The 22,377-nt window shown below is 46.5% G+C and overlaps 1 protein-coding gene across 1 annotated transcript; it reads left to right on the plus strand.

The window, feature by feature from the left end:
• Window positions 1-709: 709 nt before the first annotated feature.
• Window positions 710-22,100, plus strand: LOC129380930 (uncharacterized). The gene is made up of 8 exons (XM_055063231.2): window positions 710-1,089; window positions 2,147-2,455; window positions 6,117-6,815; window positions 9,368-9,422; window positions 13,310-13,473; window positions 15,753-15,869; window positions 18,308-18,493; window positions 21,936-22,100. Exons 1-8 carry the CDS (start codon window positions 1,063-1,065, stop codon window positions 22,011-22,013), a joined length of 1,635 nt encoding a protein of 544 aa, XP_054919206.2. The 5' UTR covers window positions 710-1,062; the 3' UTR covers window positions 22,014-22,100.
• The last annotated feature ends 277 nt before the right edge of the window (window positions 22,101-22,377 follow it).

A 22,377-nucleotide genomic window follows, 5' to 3' on the forward strand; every position in this document is an offset into this window, starting at 1 on the left:
TAGAAGGTGCTAGACGTATATCCAGCGAATAGGTTGTAGAAAAGAAAAATAACAAAAGGAAGAAAACCTCATAATTTCTGCGGCGCTGCGTTTAATAATCAGTGAGCGCTGCTTCAGATACCTGGTATGCTGCACTCGGAGAGGATGAACGAGACAACTATCGAAGTATTTTAACGCAACAGTTTCTAACGATACTTTATCAAATTTGTTGCGCCCATCATATCTCCATGATCATTGGCAAAAGTTTCCAGGAGAAAACCTACTTGTACCATGACCCAATCATGGAATTAGGTGATGATGATGCTTGCTGCTGCTGCTGATACTACTACTACTACTACTACTACTACTACTACTACTACTACTACTACTACTACTACTACTAATACTCCTACTACTGCTACTTTCTAATTATCATGATGATGATGATGTCTGCAAAAATGAAAATGGAACCAACTCAACGTGGGTATTCCCCTCGTAGTTGCTTCCTTTTCTTAACTATAATGAACGTGAAATCGATTTAGTCACTATATGATGATGACGGCTTCTCCATTGCGCATGACAGAGGAGTAGTCTCTCGTTGTAGTCGTTGTCGCCTTTAATCAGTGGCAGTCGTCGCTGTCATTCTTGTTGTCGTCGATTGGGCCAACTATCGCAGTTTTCAGCTGTCACTTAAAGCTTTCCTTTGAGCGGCCCTTTACAGTTGAACTATTTCTCGTCCCTTTTGAAGCAACCTGCTCACTTGTCAAACCTGTCGCAGAGTCCTGGGGCTTTGTTGCCTTTCGTGTGTGCATTCGTGGTCGTTAATGCGCGCGCTTACAAGACGGGGAAAAGTGGCGAGCCTTTCGTGACCGTCCTCGAAAGGGCGAGGACAGTGCTCTTCTAGACGGTAGCGCGAGCAGGCCGTGGAAGATGAGGAAGAAGGCGCGCGCTGCTCGCCCTCGGCGGTTCGATGGAGGCCACCGTGCTCCCGCCGCTATGATCCCCGGACGAGCACAAAATTGAGCCCCGCCTGGGCACCGCCGTCGACCTCTGGGAGCAGCGTGCGCTGCTGCGGGCTCCACCATGGCGGCGGAACACCCGCAGAGAACGGTGAGCCGTGCGCGAAGGGCAGCTACGGTCGGGTTCCGACCCGCCGTTAGCGCTCGCTATATACCCCCTACTCGGAGAGGGTTGCGGCTAAACCGCCGAGCCGCTGTTATCTGATAATGCGGTAACGTCGTTCGCTGCACTTCGTCATTATGCACGTCGCTATACTATTGGAGTGTTTGCGGTGCCTTCATCGAAACTGAGGGCGTGAAGTCCACGGCGAACTTACTCACGGGGTGCAGCCACCGCTGCCCAAGGGTTTCCTCCGTCGCGCGGGAGTTATACGGCCCGCGGGCTGTTCGCGTGTAGCTACCACGATCCGTTTGCTTCTGAGCGCGCGTTGCGAGATGGTCAAGCCACTGCCTCTCGTTGCTTCGCTAGCTGCGCGACAAAGATGGCCGCTGCGGCGCACTGTGCCTTGGGCTAACACGTGGCGATAAAGCGTCCTTCGCAGCTTCGCGACTCTTCAGGTTCGCCATGTCGGAGTCTAGGGAGATACGCGCATTTAGGGACAAGAGGTACGATGCTAAGTAGACAAGGACGAAGTGATACACAAACGACATATACGGACGTCCATATATATCATTTGTGTCTCACTTCGTCCTCGTCTGGTTAACATCGTACCTTTTGTCCCAAAGTCATGAACCAACTAGCTCAGCAACAAATTTCTTTAGATACGCGCAACGCGCTAAATGCCAACGAGTGCTTTCGTAGCAGCGTTATGGCCATTTGACAGTGCATTTAGAGGGCTTGGAACCGAAGGGACGATGTATGAGCGCTTCTTCGACTCTATGCGGCCAAGTGTCACTCGTGCAACGGAGCTGACCGTGAGAAAAGAGACGACGGGAAAAAGCGACGGCGACCCTTTACAGCTCTTATTGAATTGGAAATGTAGCGCAATACGGGGGGGGGGCATGGACAACGAGGAACGATTAACACGTATAGCGCTGTGTCTCTGTCGTTCCTGTTCGTGTACATGTCCCCCGGGTCGCGCTACACTTCATCTTATTGTCCAATGCGACAAGCTCCCATCGCCGCGCCCGCGCTCACGCCGTTGCAGAAACTGCGCTACCAGAGCAACTCGACGTTCGTGCTCAAGCCAAAATCGGCTGGCGGAGTGCAGCCGCGCTTGGCGCACCAGAAGGGCCCGTCGGCCACCCGAATGGTGGCGAGCGCGGAGGTGTCCGACACGGCCACGACGGCGGCCACCGCCATGCCGGTGTCGTCCACCATCAACACGCCGTCGGCACGCACCTCGTACATGGCGCTCGAGATGAGCGAGACGCCCGCCACCATGATGGGCGTGAGCAGCATGGGTCCCATGGGCTATCCGACCAGTGGGAGCCCCATAACCACCTTCGGCAGCATGGTAAGTTCCACCGCCCGTGAGCGCAACGACTGTCCGTTGCAACGCGTCTATCTCGTCAGAGTGCACCTCATCAGCGTCATACGTGTGGCTCGCTGACGACAAAGTCACACGCTTGTGGGCAAAACTTGTTGGTAACTCCGTTTTGAGCAAGTAGATTTATAACCCCTTCACGTGGGCGCATTCGAGCGTGCCTGAATAGGTACAGTTCGAACTCATCGCATGACGGAGCGTTGCTGTACACGTCATTTTCAAGCACACTTGGCTTCGATTTGCAAGCGCTTCGTGCTTCCATCACGCCGTATAATATTCGATGCTTATCGTATGGTGACAAAAACTGCCTATATGCGTGGGTATTAAAGGTTGTGCGGCGTCACGTACCACGTAAGGCGACATGCTTAGGCAAGAAGGCCAAAAGGCTTGCAAACCTTCCCAAGTCAGCTGCTCCGAGTGTTAGCATTCAATGCAGGGCATGCATCCACAAAAAGCTCTTAAGCTAGAATTGTTCGTAAGACGAAATTGCAGCCCATTTTGATGCTCTACATATTAGCAAATGCGACGGACAATGGCAAAGTCCAAGTTCGAACGAGACGCTTTGTTATTTGGCCCAAGAGCAAGTGCTTCACATATATACCGTATGTCACTTGCACTGACTGACTATGAATTCATATTCTCTTTCATTACGTTTTTTTTTCGCCCGGCATTCCAATAAATTAAAAAGCGCGAGCCATTCATCTAGCAGGACATGAACTAAAAGAACGGTTGTCAGAAGCAGCAATTCGCTAAAAAAAATCTGAATCTCTCAAACTTTGAGGTCGCTTTGTTTGTTTTACAGGCAGCGATATTTTGCTTCGCAACAAATTCTTAGCACAACTGTGCATTGGGGACTAACAGTCGATCGACAGTCCTCTGAACTTTTGCAAAGTGAACACTTCGGTTTGGCTCTGGCCGCAAATTTAATCAAAATATATAGAATAGCATCCTGCGCCGTTAGGCCCGACGGCGTCATAATGAGGCTGTATAGCGCTTCAAGAAAGCTAAGCGTTGCACCAAATGTTGGTCTATCTATCTATCTATCTATCTATCTATCTATCTATCTATCTATCTATCTATCTATCTATCTATCTATCTATCTATCTATCTATCTATCTATCTATCTATCTATCTATCTATCTATCTATCTATCTATCTATCTATCTATCTATCTATCTATCTATCTATCTATCTATCTATCTATCTATCTATCTATCTATCTATCTATCTATCTATCTATCTATCTATCTATCTATCTATCTATCTATCTATCTATCTATCTATCTATCTATCTATCTATCTATCTATCTATCTGTCTGTCTGTCTGTCTGTCTGTCTGTCTGTCTGTCTGTCTGTCTGTCTGTCTGTCTGTCTGTCTGTCTGTCTGTCTGTCTGTCTGTCTGTCTGTCTGTCTGTCTGTCTGTCTGTCTGTCTGTCTGTCTGTCTGTCTGTCTGTCTGTCTGTCTGTCTGTCTGTCTGTCTGTCTGTCTGTCTGTCTGTCTGTCTGTCTGTCTGTCTGTCTGTCTGTCTGTCTGTCTGTCTGTCTGTCTGTCTGTCTGTCTGTCTGTCTGTCTGTCTGTCTGTCTGTCTGTCTGTCTGTCTGTCTGTCTGTCTGTCTGTCTGTCTGTCTGTCTGTCTGTCTGTCTGTCTGTCTGTCTGTCTGTCTGTCTGTCTGTCTGTCTGTCTGTCTGTCTGTCTGTCTGTCTGTCTGTCTGTCTGTCTGTCTGTCTGTTTTATTTAGTAGATACTGCAGACCACAAAAAGCACAGAAATACCATCATTGTAAAACAAAACACAAATATGTAGAATGGAGATATATGACCAGGTATAAAGTATACACAAAGCCGAATGTGCTATTGGCAATGCGATATATGTGGTTCGACAAGGTGACTTATTCATATGCAGCGCGAAAAGAAAAATAAAATGAAAGAAAACTTATATAAGTGTCAATTTTTGCAAAATAAGGTGTTATGCATGAACCTGGAGATGCGGTCCATGCCGTATGGACAAAGGCGTTAGATATACAGGAGGGGCGAGCGCCAACTGCCGGAGAAAGATTAGGCAAATGAACTCCAAACTGGAATTTCTTTTTCTTCTGGGTTCAAGTTATTCAATGTTATTTTCTGTCACGAACTGGGTCAGGGAATGAGACATTTTATGTTCGGGATAGATCTAACAGTCTTTTGTTGAACGCTGTTTAAAATTACGTATTCCTCACTACAAAGTAACATTCGAGTTTTCATATAATAACTGTGAATTAAGTAAGTAAATTTCTAAGTCTGGCGGAGAACTTCGGAGCTTGTACTTAAAAAATTGTTTTAATGAAATATTGAAGAACATGCGTTATCTGTATGTTGGTTCCAGTAAAAGTTTAGGGATTGTTACGCCAAACTATATACTAACCTGTTTCACTTGTAATTATCCTAGTTTATACTAGCATTCAAACCTGTTTCTGACAAGACAAGCCGAATTTGTTGCACCATTTGAGCGCGTTATCTAGTTCAGCTTGTATTTGGTCCCGAGCAGATTAAATTTTACGAAATAACACAGTCAGCTGCGAACATTTTAACTTGTTTTTCTGGGGCAACCGCAGTTACTAGGTCAAGATATACAAAAGAAAAAAAAAGCAATGGTATCAGGAACCTGTCTTCATACTATTATATATATATATATATATATATATATATATATATATATATATATATATATATATTGAAAGTTAATTCGACGATACGTTCTACCGCCAACCTGTATGCATTTCTTTACGTTAAATTTGCCTACTCTTCAAATGATTTCTTAAACGTCACACAGCAAAATCATCCTCTTCAATATGTGGCATTTCCAAATGTTTTGGAAAAAACGCACTAAAGTTATCCGAAGTACCGTTTAACTATCCACAAAATCAGTCGAGGAGTGAGAGACCTCTGTTGAAGCCTTATACAAACACGCACTGTTGACGCGCAGAACTTGAACAGCATACAACGCAGAGCTGTGTTTCAAGTGTGCTCATGTTTAACCGCGCCTGTTTTGGAATAACAAACTATACGAATACGAATACGAAACAAGACACTGACAGGAGCTCGATTTAAGTTTTGTACTAAGTTTCACATATCAAAAGACAGCGCACTTAAACAATGCCCAACCAACTAGCCCCATTCGCAGAACTGGTTGGTTTCACGCGCACTGCGTGCTACAAAAGCTCCGAAAGACAAATAAAGCATAAAAGGAGGTATAGACTAGCGTCATGTTTATAAACAAGAATTGTGCGACGTCGCTAGCCGGCGGGCGTAGGCTGAAATAAACAAACAAGCGAGCAAACAAACACCTTTTGGTATTTCTGGTTGAACCGTGCACTTCAATTCATGACCTCAATATTCTATGGCTTAAGCAGTTTTCCTGTGCGACAATAAAAACCTGGCGCCTATGAAATCCCGCGCGCCAGTTATAACCAGTTGCTGCGCGGTATAGGCGACGGATAACTGTTTACCTGTACGACGTCGTGGCCTGGATGAGGTAGGCGTGTTATACACACTGTACACGTATACATCAACGGCACGCATTGTAGGCAGTCACATGGTGCACACCACCGCCGTCGGCATAAGTTTGTTCACTGTGCGCGCCGTGCACGCAGCACCCGGGTCTCTACTCGGACATGCGCGGCGAAGAGACGTTCGATGCCGACTTCGGCTCTGACGGTCGGCGGCCTCGCTGGCGGGGGGCCTCCGCCATGCGGTCGCGCTCCCGGCGGGCAGCGGGCTCCTCGAGCCGCATGCTGCCGGCCGACAGGGACTTCGACGCCGACGACGAGTCCGAGCGGCGCGGCGACGACCGGCGAGCGCGCCGCCGGCGCCAGGGCCGCAGGGGCCGCCGCTCCAGCTTCGACGAGGACGACGACTTCGACGACGGAGCCGGCGGGCGCCTCGTGTGCACCTGCGGCGGCAGCAGCAGCGGCGGGGCCGCCGCCGCCGGGATCGCCAGCCAGAGGCCCGAGGACTTCGAGGACCTGTTCGTGCTCAAGAAGACCGGCGAACGCAAGAAGAAGAAGAAGAAGAAGAAAAAGAAGCCTCCGCCGCCACCACCGCCACCCCCCGGATTCATGGGCATGCTGTGCGGGCTGTTTGGCTCAAAGCCGCCGCCGCCGCCACCGCCTCCCGAAGAGTCCAGCTCCGAGTCAGAGTCCGAGTACGAATCCGAGTACGAGCTGAGGAGGCTGGACCGCCAGCAGCTGGAGCACTTCTGCCGGCAGATCGACTTCAAGCAGTTCATCAAGTTGCCCGAGCCGGAGAAGAAAGAAGAGAAGAAGGAGGCAAAGCCCGCCGCTGATGCCAAGGTGAGCCACATGGATGCGTTGTGATCTACGGTATTGAAGGGGGAGTCACAGGCAACGAGTAACGCCGACTAAACTGACGATTTAACGACAGCATTAACAGCTTTCGGCTATCATTCACAACCGAACGCTAGTGCGAATACTCTTTGTATCTTATATCACACAGCTTCTGCTCGAAGAATGTGCTACTGAGGCAGGTTCACTAGTTAAAGTGACAAGATAAACTATCCGTTTACGTGACTTGTGCAAATTTCGAACTACGGCATACGCCACGTATTGTGCGCGCCTTCATTCTCCAAAGCGAGCAGTTCGTTAATATGCGGAATGCACCTTCCCCATCGCTGTCTCACATTCGTGCGACCATGTTTCGGAATGCGGAAACTGCGAGTTGCGACATAGCTGAAATGAATTGGTAACTCGAATGTGCCTTTTCACGGGGCAGTGCACCTCTTAACTGCATCCTTAGGCCGCAAAGTATTTGCAATTGTTTTCTTACAGTTTCAAGATTTCATTTCAATACACACGAAGTGTTTGCGACTCACAATATAAATGTCAAGAGTATAAAACTATTTACATGATGTATTTACAAGACATACATAAACAGCAGCTGAGAATCCCGAGAGGCTGTTGCCACTTCGTCGTCTTCACCGTCGTCGACATTGTCCTCTTTTCCCACCGTAACAGTTAATATAGCTTGACTAGCCAAAAATTAGCACTAACATGTATCTGCATCGTCGGCATGCATTACAAGGTGACAGCTCATTTTCCAAGTGCAGCCTTTGTCAACAGAAATGGAGGCCTTTGGTAGCATAAGCGTTGTTGAGTCCGGGCTGCGTCATACCATCCCCTGGAACTCCTGGCGCTCGAAACCACTGGAGGTTGAGGACGAAGTTCAACATCTCCAAAGCTTTCGAGCGCGAGTGCAACAGGAAGCTGGTTAGTGCCCACAGATTCAGCTAGGTTCAAACACACAGTGCATATGGTTTCATTTATTTTCGGTAAAGCTTCTATCTTGTGTGCATTAAACAGAGAAAAAAAAATAATGAGCACGCACTCTAAAAAAAAGTTTACACCCTTTGGGTTGTATTTTGTCCCCAAACAATAATCCGGCGCAAGACAATGGTAATTGGAGATCGCTGGTAAGTAAAGGCGTCCGCTCTGCAGTCGACATAAAAGATGATGATGACGATGATGAAGGGGAAGGATGAGTATGAAAACAAAACCACAGAGGGACGCTATTCTGCTTTAAATTATAACTACCATCACAAGGCTTGGCGAATTGGTTGCTGGTGATGTTTCTCGTCAGTCCTTGGCTGCAGTACACGCACGTAACCATGATGCAAGTGCCAATCATAATTTCGCGCACGGTCTGCGGGGTTGGGTTGCCCTTATGGCACTTTGAAGTTGACCCCAGCTTATGCTTTTAACCATACGGTTGGGTGTGGATTACCGGCTGTTCCTTCTAGGAGGAAACTCTGGCGATAGCAAAGTACGAATTTGAGCCGTTTATTGATGAGGTAGGTTGTTTGTTTTCTTTCTTTCTTTTTTTATTGCGCTCATGTCTGCGGCATTACAAGCATCGGAATCGTGCGTATACGTAGATTTGTCTATACTTCCTCCTCCTGGCTTCAGACGACTTCGATTAACCATTTTCAAAAAAAAAAAAATGCGTTTTCATTTAAACAAATCGCAATGGTATTCACGTGCTCGGAGACTTCTTGCCTTCATATCATTTATTTATATACGATTGCTTGGAAGTGTAGAAAAGGTAAAGCACCACAAGAACGTCTGAAGCCACCTCCACGAAGATTAGACAAATCCATGTATTAAGCATCATTCCCACTGCAACTGAACGAACGCAGCGCCAAAGATCCCTCTATTAATTTAGTAAGACTCTCTATGCCTTCCACATGGCCTGCGAGATCGGGCTGCTCGCGCCGACACCGCGTACCTTCTATTGCACATGATCACGTAGGACGCGGTACGCGGTTGCGAGAATCTCTCTCGATTTTCCCCTTCGCTCGACTCCTTCTTTCCTCAAGTCGGCGCGCGCCGTCTGCGGGGGCACCCGCGATGTCACGCGGGAAAGCCCACTTGGTGCGACAGCTGCCGTTGGTCTGGGTGCCATCGGTCTTGTGTAGGAAACGCAGCGTACCAGGCTTTCCTTTTTTGCATTGTTTCCTTTCTCTTTCTTCCTTTCTTTCTTTCTTTCTTTCTTTCTTTCTTTTTCTTTCTTTCTTTCTTTCTTTTTCTTTCTTTCTTTCTTTATTGGGAGCGGCATTTTCCAACATAAGGTCCTGCAGAAACGGTAGTGGGCGGTCAAATGAAGCTATGTTGGAGCCAGTTCCGTTATAACAGGTTATGTGAGGTAGCGCCGTGATTTCTTTGCACGGCAGTTGACCCCCGACAGCGCGAAGTCGAGGGTATATTTTCGACAGTCTTCGTTCACCTAACCTGTCTTCCGAGAACGTGTTGAATGCTTTTTCGCGGTGAAGCATTTACATATATCTTTCTATCAGGTGCAATTACAATCTGTGTTATTCCTGTGCTTCCAGCCCGCCGCTCCGCCAACGCCCCTCGACGTCAAGGTTCCGGTCATATTCGTTTTCGGTAAGACCTCAGTATAACACCACCAGGCAATGAGACGCAATCTCTTCAATGCTATTCACTGCATGCTGAGAACAAGTATTCAAGCTATTAGACTGGAAAGCCTTAGGAGTGAGGATCAACGGCGAATATCTCAGCAACATTCGCATTGTAGATGACATTGTCCTGTTCAACAACACTGGGGACGAATTACAACAGATCATTGAGGACATTAACCGAGAAAGTGTAAGAGTAGGGTTGAAGGTTTATATGCAGAAGACAGAGATAATGTTCTATAGCCTGGCGAGGCAACAAGAACGAAGGATCGTCAGTCAGCCTCTAGAGTCTGCAAAGGAGTACGTTAATCTAGGTATATTACTCACAGAGAACCCTGATCATGAGAAGGAAACTTACAGAAGAATAAAATTGGGTTGGAGTGCACACGGCGCCGCATTACCAATTCATGACAGGGAGCACTGCCGTTGAAAAATGTACAATCATCGCATTCTACCGGTGCTAACATATGGTGCAGAAACTTGGAAGTTATCAGAGAAGCTCGAGAACATGTTAAGGGCATTGCAACGAGCGATGGATCGAAAGATACAGGAAGAGAATGGTGTGGATCAGAGAGCAAACGAGGATAGCCGATATTCTAGTAGATATTGAGAGAAAAAAAACATGGAGCAGGGCAGGCCATGTAATGCGTAAGGCAGTTAATGGGTGGACCATTAGAGTTACAGAATGGGTGCCAAGAGAAGGGAGGTGCAGTCGAGGACGGCAGAGAGCTAGGTGGGATGATGGAATTGGGAAATTTGCCGGCGCAAGTTGTAATCAGCTAACGCAAGACAGGGGGTAATTGTAAATCGCAGAGATAGGCCTCCGTCCTGCATTGGACATGAAAAAAATAGACTGATGATGATGATAACGTCGCCTACTCGGGCTGAAATATGCGCGAACGCAGTGAGCCGCTAAATTCCATGTGAATTTTAAGCTAGCACATCTATAGGTTTAATTTATCCATGCAAGGGACGTAACAAACCGCTAAAGCATGAGATGCGGCTCGAACGTTTCACTTATACCTTTCATGTCACATGAACATGACATATGACTCTCGCATATGCCGTTCACAGCGACGCCCGCTTTGACGCCATCCTGTGCAATACTACGAACTGTTCGAAAATCATACGGTTCCTATGTTGTCACCACCAGTGATCCTATACCGAACTTGACAATATTGACACTTAAATAGAAACATTATATCAGTTTACACAGAAAAACTGTATTTTCAAAGCTATATTTTCAATAATTTCATGGTAAAAGGTTGATTACGAAAAAAAAAAAAGAAAAATGGTCAAAGTTGCTTTTATTTTTCCTTTTATTCTCGCGCCGAAACCGCAATTCCTGTATGCCAGTGTGGCGTCATGGATTTCAAAGTATTCTTCTTGTATTTAGGCTGTTTCGTATCAGTAAACATTCTTTAAGCTAAGGCCCTATTGGAGTGCGACGTAGTGTATTTTTACCGACATAAGTTTAACTAAGGGCGAGCAGACGCCGTTAAAATCCGCGACTCCACGGCAGGCTGGTGCGGGAACTTCAAGGTGGCCTCGGGCCATCCGTATTTCGTTCTTGCGCCTCCTTCTGGCACGCCAAGCCTCTTCTCATGGTAGGAGTGACCTTTTTGATATCTCGCACAGCCGGGTGATTTGTCAATACAGATCGAGTTATATTTCTCTTTATTGTGCCTCTAACCGCCGTGCACTAGTCGCAGTGTTGGTACAGACGTTTTTCGTGGAACAGTTTGCTCCAGAGGAAGGATATGGCGCTTTCGGTGGCGCGCTGCCTCAGGGAAAGCGCACGAATACGATACCATTGGCGCTTCTGCCAGGCCTGCTACATGCCTGCTACTTACTGTGCGATCGGCTGATGGAAGTGCTACCCGGTGATCGCTAACGCACTGTACTCTATTCATGCTACAAAATGGGGAACGGTAGAGGGAAGGCGTGTGCAGTGGTTGACGGCAAAAATAGTGACTTTCATATTAAAGAATGTGATGAATCTGTGTGAGCAAGTCCAAGGACCGCTTCAACATAAGGACTGCTTGTGTTGCCGGCCACCCTTCACGATGCACGGTTTTCCTCGAGGATAAAAAAAAAAATTCACTCTTCCACCAGCGTTGCATCGCTTAACTTCAGAGAAAGAACATCAACCCCTGAACGTTGGCAACAGTGAGTACCACTCGTTACACAGTGACAAAGGGAGTAGCACCGTTTCCTGGCACAGTAACTTCCTCGCACTTTAATTACGCACATCCACCCCAGCTCACACGCAAACTTACACCCCCTATATCGCCCGCGTATCAAGAATAAGTGAATGGGCTTACTCTTGAATCAATGTGCCGAAACATGGTGATGGCGTCTACACTAACTACAGAAGAATGCTCGAAGGTGAACGTTTCGTGACAGTCCACAGAGTGAGCGAATGACTAGCGATAATACGTCTTTGCTACAACCTATTACAAAGTACAGAATATCTGCGTTCCAGACCTCTGTGCGCAGCAAGAACAAATCTATCGCAACTGAGCACACCCGCAAGCGATTAGGCAGACGATAAACAATCAGATAGTGAACTTACCAAGGAACTTTACGGAGTGAGAAACATGTCAAGCCGCAGTTTCAACGTGGTTACCAAATAAAAAAATATAAATACACACTGATCCCGATTTAATTTGTAAGCCGGAAGTGTTAGACTGCTTGGAACACATTTCTAGCCCCACATTTAGTACAAGCACCGTATACGCTGCTCGCGCTGTTTGGACAAGGTGTAATGAGCACCGAAAGTGCCTAAATGTTCTCAAACGCTGTGAGCAAAACGTCGTCTCGTCGATCACCGTCTACGATACCACCGAAATAAAGGTTTGCTGAGCTGCACTAGGCGTCATGGGCATCCATTGCAAACACGAAGGCAGCAGAGGCAGCTGAGGCAAGCAATGGATGCGTAACCACGTGATCAAACATGGCGGCGCCCACAAGATCACCGAGAAGGTCAATACGTGGGTTCTAGTTTTAACCGGTGGAGCGTTGCCTCTATTTCCCTTTTACTTCTTTTCTATTTACTTCTGTAGAATAAACAAACATAAGATTTACGTACGCGGCAATTACCTTCAATTTCATTAGGCTTTCCTTGGTTTCCGTCGTGTTGGCGACATACAGCATACCTAACCTATAACCTAACCTAATCCGTCCGGCATGCAGTCGGTGGAATATACCGTTGGCCTTCGGCTTGGATTTGTATATACTATAGAGTGGCCCCGTTGTTAGACAAGACCCTGAGACAGTACTGCCTCGGCGCCTAAAGGGCACTATTTATACTCGGTATGTATGCAGGAAATTTAAGAAACAGATAAAAGAGAGCAAACAATCTAAAGCATTTCCTCGGTGCACCACAAGTCCAAGAACAACAACCAGATAGCACCCATTGTGTCTCCGAGCTGGAGCTGGAAACAGGCACGGAGTGGGGAAGCGCAGTTTTCGCCACTAACTATAATCACAGAGGTCACAATTAAAAATGTGCTGATGGAACCAATTCTGCATGCCTACATCCCTACATCCCTCATGAGCAGTGCTGTTTTTCATAGCCGGAAACCCATTCGAAATTGAGTGCGAAGTTTGAAGCGTGGGAGTCTACGGATATGACCGCTCCGAAATTCACAGCATACTTTTTTTTTTTCGAGGAGAAAAACGATCAGCGAACCAACTATACGGTGTCCGTTGAATTGTTCAAGGGTTACCGATTTCTATTTTATATTTGCTCTTTATTAAAACATCTATCTTCATATTATAAGTTACCTATGCCTGTAATGAGCTACGCCTCCATCCCTGCTCATTTTTTTTCACTGCTCCCTTTCCTTTCAGGCGGCCCCGGTTCCGGCAAGGGCACGCAGTGTGGCAAGATCGTAGAGAAGTACGGATTCACGCACATCTCTTCCGGGGACCTGCTGAGAGCGGAGGTGCAGTCCGGCAGCGATCGGGGCAAGGAGATGAACGAAGTCATGAAGAAAGGAGAGCTCGTCCCGCTGGTATGCGCACTGCTCTCGCGCACAACTCGTTCGACACTCTGATGCTCCACCGACGAGGGCTTTGTGTGCATAGGGCGGTTCGTTTATTTTCCAACAGCAACAACAACCGTCACTCTTACAAATGACGAGGCGAGGATAAACAGCGCGAGCGGCGCGACAAAAGAAACAAAACACAGGCTCTCATCAGTAGTTTAGTCTCTCGCGCCGTTCTCCTATAGACTCTGCAGATAATCAACCAACTTGCCCCCAAGTAACGATAAGTTACCTGTTGCTTGTCTTGCATCTTGTGTAACTAACATTGCGGCGGCCCAATGTTAGCGATGCTTACCGCGCTCCGCAACTTTTTGAAAAGAAACATTACAATAATTTTTTTTAGTTCAATAAGAAAACGTACGTGATAAGTAGGGCGGTGCATGCTGGCTCGAACGTGCGAATCAAGTCCTGGGCCGGTATTTTGTAGCGATGCCTTTTCCGATTCTATGCTTTTCCAGGCTTTTCGCGCTTGGCCAGTGGTCAGAGCGACGGTCTGCCCACATTATCAACGGGATCAAGCGGCCGTGTGTGGTGGATAAGAATAGATAAGAATAAGGCATCGCTACAAAATAGCGGCCCTGCATGCCTCAGGGAGCCCACATTCTCGCTTAAAATATCGTTCGCTGTCTCCAGCAGCTTTCGACGGCCCCTCTAGTATGCCCCGCCCATCACGTCCTAGACCAGCGCGACAGCCCATAGACGCCGGCCGTTGGGCGATTGTTCGTGACCATGAGTTCCCCTCGAGCGAAAGCCGCGAAGGCTCGCGCACGCATGCGCACCTCTCTAATCTCCTGCATTCTAAGAAAAGTTTATACACCCTTTGAGTCGTATCTTGCCACACAACAATAAACGTCATCTGTCTTGTCCGCATTTCCTTTCTTCAACGCTGCGAGCCCGGTACTTCACAGTACCGAACGGCATGCGCGTTATCAGCATGACATAGCATTGCCGACAGGAAAGTAGCGGGCGCGGCGTTTTCAAGAAAGGAAACGCAAGCAAGGCAGATGGCGATTGTTGTTGTGTGACAGATATACACCCTAAAGGGTGTAAACTGTTTTTTAGTGTAGCAAACGTGGACGCGGCCGTTGTGAACGCGTCCCGCCCGTCATGTCACCGCTCCTTTATCACTTTCGGGCATCTTTGTCGGAGAGACGCCATCCTTGAAGGGTTACCGTAAGTGCACCGTAGAAGTAAAAAAGAAAAGTAATCGGCATGTCATCGCAATACCTGCATCGCACCAGTTGATAGTTTGTGTGCCCGTTCTTATTAGGGCTTTATGAGAAATTTTTATTAAAATATATTGACTAAATGGCATCGTACTTATTCCATTGTGTACTCAGGTTTGAATAAAAGGTGTCGTAGGATCCCTTTAGGAGTGTTGTCATCTTTTGACAGTATACTGAGTGAAGTGAAGTGAAGTTTATTCTTCTTTTCAAGGAAAAGAGGGGACCGGGACAGAAGGCGCTAAGGCCTGACGAGGCCCCGGCACCCATACAGTTGGCAGTAACAATATAAATGCAAAAAAAAAAAAATATATATATATATACATAGAAGGCGCGACAAATATGTCAAAACAACGCTACAATGCGCACAGTGAAACTTAATTCGGCAAAAATACAAACATGTGCAAGGTAATATGCAAGCACACAAAGTTATACACGTACAAATACAATGCGTACATGGCTGGTGAATTAAGACACGAAAACATGGAACTGCAGCAAACTATTGTTGCTTGTCCGCAACAAAAATAGAAAGAAACGTATGTATAAAGAGACGGTAGATGCATTTTCTTACATTTGAATTTCGCCTTCAATCAAACGTCGTTTCATGTTTTTCTTGAACACATTGTGTTCATTATGAGACTAATATGAGACGACTCGCGCGTCGCCGTAGCGCGCTGTCGTTCGAGAGGCAGTTGAATGAATGGCATTTTGGCGTTCCACTTTAGTAAGTCTTGGTGTGGTTTTATTTTGGCAAAGTGGTTTACTTGCAAGTTTACGATCTTATACTTGCCTCAATTACTTTACCTTCGGTTTAACTGCGGAGGATGATCTCTCGCCACCAGCGACCATTAAACGTTTCTGGTATGTCAGAAACGTTCGCTTGTATTGTATCTTCATTTAACTGCGCAGTAGTTGAATATAATATATTAAAATATCTGTCTTATATTTCCTCTAATGAAAGGGTGACATAACGATTCCATAAGCATCACGTAAGCCATGCTTCTTTCTTTGTTTCTTCCTTAGGACATCGTGCTTCAGCTGCTTAAAGAGGCAATTAAGAAAGACTTGGAAAAGTCTAAAGGTTTCCTCATCGACGGCTACCCCAGGAACACCGAGCAGGGAGACCGATTCGAGGCCGAAGTAAGCACGCCGAACAGTGCTGCGTTTTAGTTTCCTCCTATAAGGATGTGTGCATGCCGTAGTAGATTGTCTCAATTAACGGAAAAGGAGAGAGGGCGGGTACTGACTCACTAATGCCAGAACGGACACCATTTATCCCCAAGCGTTTTCTTTTGGCAAAGCCTAATTCAACGGTCGAAAAATGACGCAAACCTTGTCGCATATGTTCGCTATACAGGTTGTCTCACATAAGTTGAGCCAAAGTTTTGAAAATGAAAGGCACTCCAGACGTGAGTTGAACCGAATACATAATGTTGGCACTGGCCTAGAGTTACTCAGGCTTTTTATTTTGCCCTTAACTAACGGATTAGTTATGTTTAATTAATAAAATCTTCAACTATTGGCTGCAGACCCCAAGTGGGATTCGCAAAGTTGTAGAGCACCTTGAGAAACCTCTTAATAGATTGTTTACAACGCGATATATCTCACGTGGTCCTTTTTTCCGCGTTCCAAAGAAAGCCCGTGAAGTATGAAAAAATACCACGTGACGGGGTGATTGCGCACTGTTATTGTGCTGCTCTCAAGCGTGTGATGGATGAACGAGGTCGACTGCAGCGAGACTGGCCCGCGAAAAGGCGTTATGCCTGGTGTAGGTGCCCATTTCAAGCATAAAAAAATAAAGCTATGTTCTTGTTCTCTTTCGTCGTCTTAGACGCTTTATCGCTTCGGCACCGCTCAGCCAGCAGCACGCATTTGCGTCGTCATGCGAATAAAGCCGCATGCCCAGATACCTACCCCAGGCATAACGCCCTTTCGCGGGCCAGTCTCGCTGCAGTCGACCTCGTTCATCCATCGCACGCTTGAGAGCAGCACAATAACAGTGCGCAAGCGCCCCGTCAGGTGGTATTTTTCAGATTTCGCGGGCTTCCTTTGGAACGCGGAAAAAAGGAACACGTGAGATATATCGCGTTGTAAACAATCAATTAAGAGGTTTCTCAAGGTGCTCTACAACTTTGCGTATCCCACTTGGGGTCTTCAGCCAATAGTTAAAAATGTTATTAATTAAACATAACTAATCCGTTAGTTAAGGAGAAAATAAAAAATTGCCTGAGTAACTCTAGGCCAGTGCCAACATTATGCATTCGGTTCAACTCGCGTCCGGAGTGCCTTTCATTTTTAAAACTTTGGCTCAACTTATGTGGGACAACCTGTATACAGCGGTCTACCATTTCGCAACTGAATTCATTCCGCCAGCCGACTGGGAGCGCCCTTGGCTCCGCTGGAGAACAAACACAGTGAATAGCATACAGTGCAAGACGTCTTTTTAAGGGACACGGATCGTTAGTACAACCTTTAATTTCAGCTACTTAATTTCTCTTCTTCAACCTAGTAAACGGTAAACGCGCGCTTTCGAAATGTTTCCTCATTGGTAGGGCCACATTAGTCTGCATAGCATATACGGCCTGCTTCAAATGGGAACAGTGAAGATAACAACGAGATCACAATCTATCTTGCGACAACGCATTGCCAACGGTACTGGATGCGATTGACAAAGTTATTAAAGAAAACTTGCTAGTTATCTTTTTAATGAATTGCTTTAAGCCACACGTTAGAATAGAGAAATTGAGGCTGGTCATTGCTCAATAAGGAATACATTTATAGCGGAAATCATTGAGAGCCAGTTCCGATATATCCCTCCCCGTACTTTCAGACAAGTGAATTAGTGTGTCACTTAAATATTTCCCTAAAAAGCCTCCCTCGCGCAGTGCGGGGCAACGTCAAGTGGAGCACCAATTTTTGTGATGGTAGTTGAAGCTGGTGTCGCAGAATTTCTATTAGGTGCACAGGCTTGGAGCCCTGACCAGTTCCGCAGTTGCAGCAACTGGTCTAATATAATTGTGGAGTGAATGGCAAATACGATTCAGTTGTTTAATAAGTAATAAGTAATTATCGCAAACATTTACTTTTATCTGCTGCCGATATCGCCAAAAAAAAGAGAGAGAAAGAGAGATATTGTTACCTCGACCACACTCCCTTCAAAATTTCAGCTCTTCCCATTCGAAGCAGGCGATACCATGAGAGAGCTGGTCCAGCACTCCGAACTTTAGGCAGATGTAACATCGGTTAATTGCGACAGTCACGATGCAGGTAGTCGCCAAATACTGGCACCAGGGAGGCCAATTACTGTTCTGGCGTGGGAGCGTCTTTGTCAAAGCTTAGCGGGCCTTCATAATTTGGTTGCACCCGGACTAGTACAGCTCCACCGGCTCTCGACGCAAGTTGGAATCATCTAGAGCAAGACAGCGGTAATTGGAGGTCGCTGGGAGTGGCCTTCGTCCTGCAGTGGACATTAAAATAGACAGCAGCGGCTGCTGCTGCTAATGATGATCGCCGTTTAACGCGTGAACACAGTGGTATCCACCTTCCTCTGAAATTCGTCATTTCCGAACGAAACGCAGGTGTGCAAGTGCACGCACTTGATCTACTTCGAGGTGAAGGACGAGACGATGAAGACTCGGCTTCTGAAGCGAGGCGAGACGAGCGGCCGCGTCGACGACAACGAGGAGACCATCAGCAAGCGCATCAAGACCTTCCACACCGAGTCGGAGCCTGTCCTCGAAAAGTACAAGACCATGGTGCACAAGGTAATGGCGCCCTCACGTCACGACACTTCACTGCCCACAACGGTCGCTATTTATACAAAACATTTAACTGCAAGAATTTGAATGTCACGGTGCGTCTTGGTTATACGGAGAGAGTTATAGTAACGCCCGCATATGCTTCAAGCAAGGAAACAGAAAAGGTATTTCGTCGAGATTCTGTGTGCCCGATCTTTTCTGGAACTTTCTCACTATACTGGTTGCGAAGCGCTAAATCTGTACGTATAACTGCTTGCTTGGCTGACACGTTTACTCCCGACTTTGAATACGGTCATTTCTTGGCTTCGGCAGCGTAGATATGTCACAATATTCAGGAACAGGATTGGAAGCTGCGACTCGCTTCAGTTCTTCAAGGCGCGATCGCGCAAACGCCACGCGTGCTTAGGAAGTCGCCTGCACTTAGTCTCAAGCACCAGCGGTTACTCCAGTGCCAGATTATTAGCGAGTCTTACACGTAACAGACGCAAAGTTAGCGGACGCCATCGGCCTTGCGTAGCAGTGTGGTCACAGGTTCTAAGCATGAACAATGCTGCCGACGCAATCTCTTGGACACGCATATATACAGTAGGGTGTTACAGCTAACCCGTGTCAAGCCTTAACAAAATTCGTGTCCACTACGAGAATGCAACCAACTTATACTCCGTTCCATACATAGCAGTCAATGCTGTGGAGGCTAGAGAGACTTCTTGCAGTGGCTTCGTTCGCACTTGGATATTGGTCGATCTTTTTTTTTTTTTTTTTACTGGAGTTGTGCGCAACTGTTTTTTATACGAGGTGCTTCATCGAATACTTTCAAAAATTTTTAAAAGTTGCCTGTGGCAGCTATCACAATTCTAGTTGATGAGGTGGTCTACTCGAAGCAGCGGACACTACAAAAATTCCCTAATTATGTATTAACTAATTACTTTATGGCTCATATTGCAATTTATAAGTTCTAGCCGTCGAGTTCGCAAGGTGGATCCACTAGGAACGAATTGTCAGGACGACACCAGTTTCGAGACATTAGTTCCCAAACTTTGGGAGAAATGCATTGGCGTTCCAGTTACTTGTGTGCTTCATGTGCATAAAAAGACGTTTTTTTAACAAATTAACTGGAGTGCCAATGCATTTCTCCTCGAAGTTCGGGTATAAATTTCTCATAAGTGGTGTCACCCTGAGAATTCGTTCCAAGGGGATCCGCCTTGCGAACTCCACCGCTGGAATTTGTAAATTTCAATATGGGTCATAAGGTCAATAGTTAGAAATTTAATTAAGTTTTGTTAATTAGTCGATTAAGCATTTCAAATTGTTGTGCAAGTAATGTCCGCCGCCTCTTCGAGTGGACCAGCTCATCAACTAGAATTGTGATATCTCCAATAGTCAACCTTTAAAGATTTTTGAATGTGTTCGCTGAAACACCCTGCATAGGCTCAGTGTTGAATGAAAGAAGTTTTAACCCTTAGAAACAAACACACTGTGCTATACGCCTGCTAATGCGTTATTGTAGATCATATTTATTTTTGTTGTTCGTTTCGGGTTCTTTTTATTTGCGAACAGTCGCGAGGAGCCTCACGTGCATGCTCGCTCGAGCGAAGGCTGTTGTCGTGCAGCGAAGCATAGGCGGAACGCGCGGAGTGATAACTTTTCTTGACCGAACTTCTTGCGTAGCTCCCACAGCGTTGACTGCTATGTATGGAACGGAGTATATTATTGTTCACTGTCCTCTCAAGCATATGAACGTATTTCTTTTTCTAGAAGCCTAATTATTCACTACCAATCATTAATTAATGAACTTTTGAAGTGTTGATGTAAGTGCGGAATCTGAAAAAAAAAAGTCCAAATAATGTCATGGTGATAGCTAATGTGGTTTGAATTCTTCCGGTCTCCAAAGAAAGCGGGCGATATTTGAAAAATCACCGCGGGATTAAGGCTCACTCACACTATGCGCCTACTCGGCACCGATATCGCTCTGCTGATTGTCGGCGACAGCGTTTTATCCTTGTCATTACACTGCATATTATGAAGCATGTATTATTGCAAGCACAAACGAAGCTGCCGGAACAAATGAGCAGCTTGTTCTTATAGCAGTGAGGACGTTTACAAGATTACATAAATGCGAATTATCAAAGTGAGTTTTTAAAACTTAAGCTGAAGATATCTAAAAAGAAGACAAGACAGGGGCTAGCACTTGTCCTTTCATTTCATGTCTTTTGTGTGCCATTCATAAAGGGCCCCTCACCAGGTCTGGCCATATTGAGCTGACAAGCGCAGAGCATACGTTGTGCGATAACGATCGTGTCTGCAAAGTATTATATCGCTGCGTGCCGCGGAAAGACCTGAAATTTCAAAGCGAATGCCATTTTCCCTTCTCCTCGTGGCCGCCACGCTCCAAGTCGGAGGATGGCGTACACGTGCCAGTGCGCCTACGTACACGTGTTCGCAATATGACGTCGCTCGTGGTGACACGTCACTTCGAGAATTGTTCGACGCAGCATCTGTTATTTGAGTAATATAGTGCTAGAATAGACGACTTAAAGCTTAGAGAAAAAATAAAACACACAAACCGAATGTCTGCATGTTTTTGTTTTACTTCGCACCGCAGCAAGAGAGACGTACTTCCGTTACGTCGGCTTGTTCCCACGTCGTGCAGTCGCACGTGTAGACACCAAAAATGTCATTTTCTACCGTGTTCCAGCGCAGGATCATGCTCTGTGATCCGCTTGTGTCTGCCTCAGTATTTGTGCAGCACTGAATTATCTCGCTAGTCAGGCGTCCTCGTGCAGAGAGCGCAAAATTGTGTGCGGCGCGAAACGAGACAATCGCAACAGCTCGCGCGCGACGCCGTCAGCGGAAGTGCACCGCACCGCAAAAAAGCGCCGCAAGAAAGAACCACGCCGCAAGAAAGAAAATGAAGGCGCCCTGTGACATATGCGTGACGCGATCCTCGAGGTCCGGTATGGGAGAACGCAGGGAAGGAATTTCGCTTGCAGAGGCTAGACGGCGCGAGTGGAGAGAGTGTCTCGCCTGGCAGTGGAGCTTGCCTCCTGAAATCATGGATTCGCAGCACTGAATTATTTCTATCTCGGCTATTAATGAGACGATTTGAAAATTTTTTTGCGGCAGAACGCTCCCTAGAGGACACGTAACAACTTCCACCATGTAACAGAAATTTGCTATGGGGTCTGGTGAGGGGCCCTTTAAGCTTAAATCATGAATCAAGTAGCCCAGTAGTGCCTATAACACGCATTGTCTAGGCGTGATGGGGCGAAGACTAACCGTCATGGCAGGCATCGCCCTACCTTGTTCTTTTTTCACACAGTTCGCACACTAGCTTATGGTGCTATATCGGATTTGAAAGGAAAGGCCTGAATGGTGTCATGTAATTACCACGCTCACGTACGTTTACAATGACATCCGAAGTCCGACCTGCTTGAATTTATTTTTCCAGGTCTCCGCCGAAGAGGATCCTGACAAGGTGTTTGAAACGATCGTTCCGTTCTTCGACGGTATTACCAAACCAAAATAACGACATGTCTCTGCAGTAAACATTTTCTATTTTTTTCTCTTCTTTCTTTTTTTGAAGAAAAAAAAACAATTCAGAGGAGTCTTGTTTCTTGTGCGTTGGGATGTTTAATCGCTCCTAACTTTTGCGTAGAGATTTACATTTCTACCTAACGCAACAACATATCACAAGCCACAACGAAGTTAAAGAATTAACTTGTAGGATTATCATACAGCCCAAATCCACTCTGTAGACGTCCGTTTACGAGAGCATAACGTGTGGTTCTTCAAGCTACGAAGCTGAGCCGCAAAGGATGATGGCTCGATCTCGCGCACGCGAGATCGAGCAACAGGGGGGCGTACAACAGATCGAGCAACAGGGGAGCAAC

Source organism: Dermacentor andersoni, chromosome 1 (assembly GCF_023375885.2).
Source record: "Dermacentor andersoni chromosome 1, qqDerAnde1_hic_scaffold, whole genome shotgun sequence".
In the NCBI taxonomy this organism is placed as follows: Eukaryota; Metazoa; Arthropoda; class Arachnida; order Ixodida; family Ixodidae; genus Dermacentor; species Dermacentor andersoni.

Excerpts from the sequence above, each read along its gene's own strand:
- LOC129380930 (XM_055063231.2), top strand. The coding sequence starts at position 1,063 with ATGGCGGCGGAACACCCGCAGAGAACG. Across the intron at positions 9,423-13,309 it reads TCCGGTCATATTCGTTTTCG|GCGGCCCCGGTTCCGGCAAG; the intron begins GTAAGACCTCAG and ends CTTTCCTTTCAG. Across the intron at positions 15,870-18,307 it reads GAGACCGATTCGAGGCCGAA|GTGTGCAAGTGCACGCACTT; the intron begins GTAAGCACGCCG and ends AACGAAACGCAG.